Source organism: Theobroma cacao, chromosome 1 (genome assembly GCF_000208745.1).
Source record: "Theobroma cacao cultivar B97-61/B2 chromosome 1, Criollo_cocoa_genome_V2, whole genome shotgun sequence".
NCBI classification, from domain to species: Eukaryota; Viridiplantae; Streptophyta; class Magnoliopsida; order Malvales; family Malvaceae; genus Theobroma; species Theobroma cacao.
Window position 1 is genome coordinate 13,008,848 of NC_030850.1, and position 11,213 is coordinate 13,020,060.

The window sequence follows — 11,213 nt, forward strand, 5'->3', positions numbered from 1 at the left end:
TAATTTCGTTTTAAATGAAGATTTTAGACTTTTAAACTCATTTTGAATATGAATTATGTGTTTTGTACTTGTATATTACGTTTTAGCCAGTTTCAAAATTTTTGAAAAAAATGACCAAAATACCCCTGTGAGACGAAAAATTAATATTTTATTTGTTTAAAGTTGGAAACAGCTTAAAATCTTTTAGAACACGATATTTGACAATGGTTGCTCACAAGGGAACAAAGAAACTGATAGTAAAGCCTTACGGGGTTTCGGGTTGACATTCCGGGCAATAAGTGTCTACCGGGACACCGCGGCGGTTGTCACGGGCTCGAGGGGAGTACCGGGTCGTGACATCAAGTGTTTAAAGGTATGATTTTTTAAGCTTAGCTTAAGATTGATCACTTTCATGCATTTCTCCTTATTTTCCATGGTTAAATTATGTGTTTTGATGATGGATTCAAATCTGATCATATGGGTTTAGAGAGAGAAAGTTGTTAGATTAATTTGATTTTGAACTATGTTAGTATTTTAAATTAGTTTAGCATATTTAAAAACAAAACAATAAGAAAAGAATTCATTTTCCTCCATTACCATTATTGGCTGAATTTTCTAGGGGAATATTGGCTGATGATCTTGATGTTTATTTGAGAAATTATTATGAATAATGATGAATTATGAGTCTAGAAAAATAATGGGAATTTTCGGAGCAAAAATACGAATTTTTACCCATTAGGGGTATTTTCGTAATTTGCTATCGAGACTGATAAATTGAATCTCATTCACAGTCACTATGGTAATTTAAGTATAATTGGAGTGTAGAAAGTGAGAAGAATTGATTTGGAGTTAAATTGGAGATAATAGGCCGAATTAGGTCAACAACGCATTTAAGCTGTAGTCGGATAAGTTGTATATAATATCATGCATATATGTCGAGCCTGAATTGATTTTATAATGGTTAAGCATTGATATGGTGAATTATGTATTGTACATTGTGGATAGGTGGTGAGCAAATTACACTGGTAAAAGTACAGAAATTATGCTTGAAGACTGAGATTATGAGTACATCGACTCCTAGAACTGTGAGTGGACAACTTACCGTCTTAAATATCTAGAATTATTATACTTGTTTGATGCTTTTATTGAATGGTGAATTTAAATTATAAAATATTATGTTTTCCAATTAAAATATTTTTTTAATAAAAATGAGATTTATACTGATTTTGAAATCAAATATTGCTTTGGGAAAATTGAGTATATGGAGACTGTGTTGAAATTTATGATTTTATATGTTATTGAAATTGTGGCTCATGACACTATGGTAGCATAATGGCTAAATTTTTGGGGTTGGCATGAAATATATGAACAGTTTTGGATTGGTCTCGGTAGACTGGATTAAATTTTATTCGCCATATTAAGCTACAGGAAATTTTATGGGTCTGGTGATATATTAAACGGTCACTGCAGTGGTGGGGGTTTCCGTGGACTGCCTATGAGAGGAGCACGGTAACTCAATTATATACTTACCTCCGGGGGGAGATGTTGGGTGAAGTATCTCCTGAGGTATGATTTGAGTGCACCTCACGTTCGGGCCACCACGTGAGAGTGAGACTCAGCCAACGCCAAGGAACGGTTGTGTGTTAGATGTGAAAACATGTTTATGGGTATGGGTCATTGAACAGCCTTGGCGGTCTCAGTGGGATACCTTGACGAAAGTACCTGCGAGAATGATTCTAGCAGGGGCCAAGTTTAAGAAATTCATAAGTCGGGAAATTTTGATGAAAAGAAATTGTTTGGTATAGATTGAAACGAATTTTGCGTTATAAACATTATTGAAATATAACGTGTTTTTTTTATATTGTCTCCATCTACTCGGCTTTAGATGCTTTTGATGGTAATTATTTAATCACTGGGATTATTTAATCTCACCTCTCTTCCTATCCATTTTTCAGGCTCAGGACAGTTTGTTGATAGTTGATTAAGACGAGAATTAATCTCGGAGTTGCATCATAGGAAGTAAGGATTCGTAACTTTACACCTTCTTGGTTAGTTGGGGGCTTACGTGTCACTGTAAACGAAATTTCATACTTTAATTATCTTTATTACTATATGAATAAATTTATTTTACTCTTACGCTACAAAAGTTATTTTAGGAAGACTTTGAAAATATTGTGTTTTAAGAAAATAGAATATTTTATTTAATGTTTTTATTATATTCAAATAGCTATAATTTTACTTTAAACGAATGTTTTAGACTTCAAAATTTAATTTAAATCATGAAATATGTGTTTCTACTTACATATTACATTTTTATGGATTTCAAAATTTCAAAAAAAAAATAACGAAAATGTCTCTGTGAGCTAGAAAATAATATTTTATTTTTTTGAGTTGGAAACAACTTATAATTTCTTGAAATACGAGATTTAATAACCGTTGCTCACCGGGAAGATGCGAAAGTTGATGCTAAAACCTTGCGGGGTTTCGATCGGCATTCGAGGTAATGAATGCTTATCGAGACGTCACGGTGATTGTCACGGGCCCGATAAAAGTTTCGGGTCGAGACAAGTCATCTAAATTATAAATAATATACGAACAAGTTGATTTGTAATTCTTTCGAAAAAATATATCAAAAACCGAAACTTATTCAAAGTTTAACTAGAAGTTTGTGAGAGTGCACCAACTCAGTATGCGTATAACTTTCAAAGTCGTTTTGATTACAAAAGCAAAACCAATAAGTGAAAAGGACAGGAAATCAACCAACATTTTTGAAAAACCAAAATAATTTTTTTTAAAAAAAATTAAAAAACCTTCTAGAAATATGAGCTCATCTTCTAGAGTTTGAGTTGATTTTGACCTTACATTTCAAATAAAATATCCGAAATACTTTTTAAAATGCATGTAATTTCATCGAAATCCTACTATGGTTGTTAGGAAAAAACTTTATAGGTTAGAATTAATATATATAAATGAACAAAGATTATATGTATTTTTTAAAAAATATTGATATATACATATATATATATATATATATATTATATATATATATATAATATTGTTCATCCATGTGCTTAGAGACGGAAACCAAGAAACAGATGTGTTGGCCAAAGAGGGAGTGAAGAGGGAGGTGGATGTTTTGGAGGTGCAGGCAGGCTTGTGAATGAAGAGTCCACACTGCTGAATGAAAATCTGCAACTCACTGGAAAACTCTTATTGATTAGAGGGAATTTTTATTTTGGGCTTGTATGCTGTACAAGGATCTTAGCCTTGAGATATGGGTAGGAAAGCTTCTTGGTCTCTAGCAACCAGCTGATGTAAGCCGAGTTTCTGTTTATATTTTGACAGGGGCTTATACTGTCTTCTCGTACCGGAACTAACTGTTAGCTTTTTGTAATTTATTTATTTATTATTATGAAATCAAAGTTGCCTTCCAAAATAAAAAAAATAAATTGAAAATTTTGGATTTAACCACCAGACCAGCCCAGTAACTAAAATTCCCTCCAAATTTTCACCTACCATAAATAATAAATTCCTCTGACACCCTTCTTCCCAATTCTCATCACCCAAAATGCAACAGCTAACACCTTCCCACACTCTCCACCAACACTTCCCTCACGCCCTCCATTTTTCACTTCTCCGATCCTCCAAAACCCACCCAGAAACCCAACAGCTCCACGCGTTTTCCCTCAAAACCGGCCTTTTCTCTCACCCTTCAATCTCTTCTCGCCTCCTTTCTCTCTATGCCGACCCCGATATCAACAACCTCCGCTATGCTCGCTCCGTCTTCGACCAAATCCAGCTGCCCACGTTGATTCTCTGGAACATCATCATCAAATGCTACGTCGAAAACCAACAATCTCATGAAGCCATCTTCTTGTTTGCCCAACTGCTTCATCATTTTCCGCCCGATGAGTTCACGTTTCCTTGCGTGATAAAGGGATGTGCTAAGTTAAATGCTGTAAATGAAGGGAAACAGATCCATGGGTTGGTCTTGAAGCTTGGCTTTGGATTAGATAAATTTACGCAGGGTAGCTTGGTCAATTTGTATTCAAAGTGCGGCGAGATTGCTTCTGCTCACAAAGTGTTTGATGGGATGGGTGAGAAAGATTTGGTTTTATGGAATTCTTTGCTAGATGGGTATGCGAGGTGTGGGGAAGTTAAGGTTGCGATGAAGGCGTTTGAGGAAATGCCTGAGAGAGATTGTTTTTCGTGGACGGTTTTGATTGATGGGTTGGCAAAATGTGGGGAGGTTGAGACTGCTAGAGAGATATTCGAGAAAATGCCAAATAGGAATTTAGTTTCGTGGAATACTATGATTAATGGGTATATGAAAGCTGGAGATATTAATTCCGCTTGTAAATTGTTTAATCGAATGCCCAAAAGGAATTTGATCACATGGAATTCAATTATAGGAGGGTTTGAATTGAATTTGCACTTTGTGGAAGCTTTGGAGATGTTTAAGAGAATGTTAAAGGAGGAATTTAGGCCTAGTCATGCAACGTTAGTTAGTGTCATTTCTGCAGTCTCTGGATTAGCTAGTCTTGGTAAGGGAAGATCGATGCATTCTTACATTGTTAAAAATGGAATTGAATTAGATGGGGTTGTCGGGACAGTGTTAATCGAAATGTATTCCAAGTGTGGGAGCATTGATAGTGCTCTAACAATTTTTCGGACCATATCCAACAAGAAGTTGGGGCATTGGACTGCTATAATTGTAGGCTTGAGTATTCATGGTATGGCTGAACAAGCTCTAGAATTCTTTCTTGAAATGTGCAGAATTGGTGTGAAGCCTAATGCTATAACTTTTGTAGGTGTGCTTAATGCTTGTAGTCATGCAGGGTTGATCAATGATGGTCGTGGATATTTTAATACAATGATAAATGAATATGGAATTAAACCTACTATAGAACATTATGGTTGTTTGGTGGACATGTTATGTCGAGCTGGGGATCTTGAAGAAGCAAAAAATATCATTGAAGAGATGCCCAGGAGAGCAAACAAAGTAATTTGGATGACGTTGCTTAGTGGTGCCAGGAACCATGGAAACACAAAGATAGGTGAATATGCTGCTCATCATTTGATTGAACTGACTCCAGAGACTATTGGGGGTTATGTTGTTCTTTCTAATATGTATGCTATAGCTGGTGAGCCGGACAAAGTTTCTAAAGTAAGAGAAATGATGAAAAAGAGGGGATTGAGAAAAGACCCAGGCTGCAGTTCAATAGAGCATAGAGGTGTGGTTCATGAGTTTGTTGTGGGAGATAAATCACATCCCCAAACAAAAGAACTTTATTCCAAATTGAGTGAGATGGCAGAGAAATTGAAACTTGCGGGACATGTTCCTGACACAAGCCAAGTGTTGTTGTACATTGAAGAGGAGGAAGAGAAGGAAGCTGAATTGGAAAAGCATAGCGAGAGGTTGGCCATTGCCTTTGGTCTCATCAATGTTGAAGCTGGGTCTCCCATTCGCATCATGAAGAACCTTCGTGTTTGTAATGATTGCCATTCTGTAACTAAACTGCTCTCAAAAATCTACAGTCGCGAGATTATTGTAAGAGATAATAGCCGCTTTCATCATTTCAAAAATGGATTGTGTTCTTGCAAAGATTTTTGGTGATTGCCTCAGCTGCTGGCTTACGTTAATGATTTTTTCACCAGGACTGAATGGGATGATAACTTTGAGGTCTTCAGTTATTGTGTGCATCATCACTTTTGAGGGTTTATAGAAATGGCTAGGATCTTTTTCTTAGGCAATCTTGACATTGACTCCACCTAATTCACATGAAATGCATTGAGTCAACTTTCATCCTTGTTGACTTCAAAGAAGAACTTCAATCAACAAGAATTACCACTCACTTGCTCTGCATCTAGAGACCATATTAATTAGCATCATCAACATCTTTTCTTTTCTTTTCTTTTCTTTTATCAATTTCCCACAGACGAAACCGCCACTCTTTTTGCCACGACCACCTTGCCATGTGTGATTTCCTCAACAAATCAATGTTACATTCAACATATTTTTGGAACATGTTAGACAGAGTGGAGTAAGAATATAATATCACAAGAAAAGTATCCATATCAGTGAGAAAAAATTCTCTATTCTATAATCCAAGGTCTGCCCCTACTGTCTTTAGATCTTCAACAACACTAATTCTCACTCAAATCCAGAAATTCAATAAATTGCACCGCTAGAGCAGTCAAGAATGATCTCACATGCAACTAACACTTTTGTCGTAATGAAACTACTCTTGCATGTCTTCCATCTCATGAACACAATCTGTAACAACACAGCTCCCGGACCATCACCTTTGATCACTACTCGTGCTTCATGGTTGCATCTTGTTTTGCTAATTTCTAGCCATGCCTCTGATTCCAACTTGTGACTTTTATCACTCTTTATCATACATTACAACTCTCTGAAACTTTCCCAAAAAAGAGAGTACATCTTTCTCTCTCATAATTCTAAAGGTTAAAAGACCTACTCTATATTTATAGATCAGTCCTGTTATTTGATTACTCAAAGTTCCTACCCATTAAGGACTCTTACCGTATTATAAATAAATTAAGCGCCAAATAATTCTCGACCAATAGAATTTTATGGGAATCCAAACTGATTCTGGATTAAAATTTGAGTCAAACATTTAAACGAGTTGTCTATGTTAAGTGCTGCAGAGAACCATGCTTAAGTGCTTAGACCTGTAAAGTTTTGTTGCTTGATCTTAAGAAAGTCAAAGATATACTATTTCATGCACAAAAGATCTGAAATGTTAATTATACAATAGCCCCAAAGATAAGCAGTTAACTTACATCTGCACTCGAGATATTCAACACATGCCACGTAGTGATTAATTTTACAGCTTTCAAAGACATACCATTGATCTATCTAAGTTGTTCATTTTCCGGGGACAAAGTTAGTGGCATAAGCCCATGCATTGTTGGTCGCCGGATCAGCAAGGTGGTCGAAAAGGTTCTCAATGGGACCCTTTCCGGTGACAATAGCCTGGACGAAGAATCCAAACATGGAGAACATTGCCAGGCGGCCATTCTTGATCTCCTTAACCTTCAACTCTGCGAAGGCATCAGGATCATCAGCCAATCCAAGTGGGTCAAAAGCACCACCTGGGTAAATTGGGTCAAGTCCTTCACCGAGTGGTCCACCACCGACTCTGTATCCTTCAACAAATCCCATGAGCACAACTTGGCAAGCCCAGATTGCAAGAATGCTCTGAGCATGGATAAGGTTTGGGTTGCCAAGGTAGTCAAGGCCACCCTCGGAGAAGATTTGAGATCCAGCCTTGAACCAAACTGCCTCTCCAAACTTGACACCGTTCCTTGAAAGAATTTCAGGGAAGACGCAGCCAAGGGCACCAAGCATAGCCCATCTGCAGTGGATCACCTCAAGCTCACGGTTCTTAGCAAATGTCTCTGGGTCAGCTGATAATCCAGCGGTGTCCCACCCGTAGTCACCAGGGAATTCTCCAGTTAGGTATGATGGGATTTGGTCAGAGAATGGACCCAAGTACTTTGGGCGGTCAGGGCCATACCTGTTTTTTTGTCAAATTATAGGTCAAGTAATCAGATCATAAACCAGAAATATAGTTCACTCTCTCATGTTTTTTCTCTACAAAATCGTTTTGGACATTAGATGTTAGATTTCCACGCAACAAAACGAAAAATGCTCCTAATGTTCAACTTAGGCTTTGTCTGTCTCTTCGAACTATAACAAATAGTTGACATATATTTCAGTTGGCTTAATTTGAGCCTGATTGTGACTAGGCTCTGCTCCCGTACAAACTGTTTTTTTTTTTTTCAAAGTATTATTGTTTCACAAGATTTGGATAAACTATATTGAATTAGACGGGAAATTGTTCATAAAAGATACTACCAGCTAGTACTAGGAAGCAGCAAGAAAAATGTAATTACCAGATGCTGGCGGGAGCACTTTTCACAGTTCTGCGCATGGTAACACGACCGCCACCGAAGACACCGACCTTGCGGACGAGCTCATTGGACTGCTTCAAAGCGGTCTGGCCAGCGAAAGCTGATTGTTGGATAGCGGAGGTTGCCATGGTGATGCCTGAGGGCTGAGGCTTTAAGCTTAACTTGGTTCTGTTTGCTTAAGGATGGTGCAGTCTGTTTGGGCTTGGGGGAGAGGAGGGGCTTATATCGGAAAAGAGAAGATGTTGTGGATCAGGAAATGTATATGTCAGCTGCACCCTATTGGTTGCTGCATGAGATGTGGATTCGCATGTTGATATTTTGCAGAGAGGTAGAGGCTGTGGTAATGCCACATGGGATTTGACAGATCTTGTTGGAGGTGTTTTAGGTGGTGATGAGAAAGCCAAAGCCACAGATGCACACAACTATCCAAATCGTATTGCGCTGGATGTTGTTGATCCATCTGCTTTGAAATATCATAATTGGGCCGGGCTATTTGCTCTGCTTTAGAGCCCCATCCTCGCGCCAGATACTAATCTCTACGAAATGTTAAAATCTTTGCAAACTAATCAAATAATTTTTCATTTACCCGAAAAATACTTAAAGATTTATATTTTTTATTTAATCTTTTAATATTTTAATTTTATTCAATTTAATCTATATAGTATATATTTTTATTCAATTTAATCCTTATGACACGGTAAAAAAATTTTTTTTGACAGACTTTTGATCTGTCACGTGGTATTGACACGTCAGCATTGCTACATGGTACTGTCAAATCATCATATTAATATCACGTGGCATACCACGTCATTAAAATATATCACATCAGTGCTGATGTCAGCAATGACATCATCTTTTTAACAGCAAAATAGTATGTCATTAGAGAAAAAGATTTAATTAAAGTAATTCTCAAAATCAAGAAATTAAATTGCTTTGATTTTAAGTGCAGAGACTAAATTAAATAAAATGTATAAGTACAGAGTCTTGGTGGATATTTTGACCATATTTAAATTCCTGATATTGATGTTTCATTTGTAAACATTGATGTTACAAGGGAAACCAACAAAGCCAAAATTTAACAATAAGCCAAAGCTGAGTGAAAGTTTGAATGTTGCGCATGACCACATCTACTAAAGCAATGCCTTTAATAGTAGATTCATTATGAGCTTGGGACAATTGATAATTAGGAACAACGGGAGCATGAATTCCTTAATCACTTTTGTTGTGTGGTTAGCATGATTGAAATTACATCTACATGTAGGAAAATTTGAATCTCAACTACACAGGGTAATTGTTCCAGTCATCTGCTTTTGATACGTGCATCCCTAGGTTGAAATGGGGTTCACGCTACATTCTTCAAAGCATTAAGGTTAAGACCTTTACAGAATTAGCTACTTGTGTGCGTTACATGGAGTCAAGCATGTCAACAGTTAAAAATCAATGGGCTTTTGTGCAAGAGCAAAATAAGGGCAAGAAGAAATAAGACATTTGCAAAAGGAGAAAAACATTTATTAATGAGACTGAAAGTAAGCAGTATTATGAACACCAAGCCTCTCAAGATGTCCACAAAGCTAAAGAAATTTCAAAAAGTATAAGCCTACTTCTTCTCAAGATAAATGTAAAAATAAGACCTCTTTGAAGAGATGACGAAAAAAGCAGTATCTCTTCCTGACTCAAGAAACATGTCGAAAAACCTCTTGAAGGCTAAGCTCATTTAGATGTCAAAAATGAAGGGGCCTGAAGAAGCTGATTGAGTGAATGATCCTAAGTATTGTGAGTACCATCGCTTGATTAGCTACTTTGTTGAAAAATGCTGCATTTAGAAAGATAAAATCAGGAGGCTTTAAAATGATGGACAATTTGAGTTTGAGGAAGAAATTACATAATCAAACTTAGCATCCATAACTAGTATGGTTCTCAACCTAATGTATCGAGTATAACCAAAAAATTTGCATCTTTGGTCCCCATGTAAGGGAAGTAATTGATCTTCAAGAAAATGGGAGCAATACTTATTGCGAAACAATTGAAGGTCAAGACAAAAAAGAATGGATCCTAATTACCATCGAAGAGGTCAAGAGACTTCCGTCAAAGAAAGTGTGAAGAGGATCCAAAATGGTGAAGGATGCAACTCAATGTAAAGCAATTCCATTAAGGCATGAAAGTTCAATTATGCACAAGTCCAGACTGCTAATCACTTTAAATGAATTCATGCTAGTTTAGCTCAAAAATGAAAGGTTGGTTCCCACACCTCGTTACCAAGGTGATGAAAATGTTGAGAATGAAGACAAAGTGGAGCTCAATTCTAATCATTTTTGCACGTCAAAGATTAATTTCTCTACTGAAGATTTTTACTATGATTTACCCTATACTATCAATTTCTTTTTGTTGTGGGATATATTTCTGAATAGAAGATCAATCAAATCTTAGTAAATGATGGATCTGTTATCAATACACTTCTTTTAAAGACAACGAAATAGTTTGGAGTTTCCCTAGATGAACTATCTTAAAGACAATGAAAGAGTTTGGAATACTCAAATATTTGGCTAATTAGTTGAAGCACGATATCTCCTTTAAAGAGTAGGGTTCGAATCCCCTTTTCATCGATTAAAAAAAATAATCATGCGATGATTCAAGACTTTAATTAAGGAGAGCAAAGGGTTCTTGGGAAAGTTAAACTCTAACTTGTAATTACTAATATGAAATCTAATCCATTATTTCATGTGATTAATACAAAGACAATGTAAAACATATTGTTGACCATGGATACACCAAAATGAAATGATCACTTCTACATTCCACCAATGCTTTAAGCATAGTTGCAAGAGTTTAAAAAAAAAAAAAACCATAGCAGAGGTATACTTGTAAATGAAGTACAACCTATACAAATTCAGCAAAACAATGGAGGAAAATCATAAGGTGGCCTTTGGTATGAGGAAAATAGGAGCATATTTGCTGTAAGGTGTCCAATTAAATTATATTATAATGTTCATTTTGTAACAGACTACTGCAATGTAAGATTGTAATGCAATCACATTACATTACACTCTACAATATTATTAAAGATATTTTTACCCTTTAACTTTATTATTTTGTTAAAAACATTTTGTAATGTTAATATTATTAATAAAAAATATTAAAATAAAATATATAATATAAGANAATATAAAAAATTATATTAAAGAAATAAAAATAAAATATATATTAAATTATAATAAGAAATGAAAATAAAACATATGATATTAAAAATATATTTAAGAGATGATATTAAATAAAAATTAACAATAAAAAATACA

At 35.7% G+C, this 11,213-nt stretch overlaps 2 protein-coding genes and 1 long non-coding RNA gene across 3 annotated transcripts; 2 read left to right on the plus strand and 1 right to left on the minus strand.

Annotated features, from left to right (window-relative positions):
- On the plus strand, positions 316-2,047 carry LOC108662243. Its single transcript, XR_001928058.1, has 3 exons — positions 316-352; positions 985-1,064; positions 1,935-2,047. It is a non-coding gene; the product is annotated as an uncharacterized LOC108662243 (long non-coding RNA).
- Positions 3,428-5,834, plus strand: LOC18612443 (pentatricopeptide repeat-containing protein At1g08070, chloroplastic). The gene has a single exon (XM_018127255.1). The coding sequence runs from the start codon at positions 3,548-3,550 to the stop codon at positions 5,594-5,596; it is 2,049 nt and encodes a 682-aa protein (XP_017982744.1). The 5' UTR covers positions 3,428-3,547; the 3' UTR covers positions 5,597-5,834.
- On the minus strand, positions 6,699-8,267 carry LOC18612444 (chlorophyll a-b binding protein 151, chloroplastic). Its single transcript, XM_007049246.2, has 2 exons — positions 7,903-8,267; positions 6,699-7,523 (listed from the first exon to the last, which is right to left on the minus strand). The coding sequence occupies exons 1-2, from the start codon at positions 8,046-8,048 to the stop codon at positions 6,872-6,874; spliced, it is 798 nt and encodes a 265-aa protein (XP_007049308.1). The 5' UTR covers positions 8,049-8,267; the 3' UTR covers positions 6,699-6,871.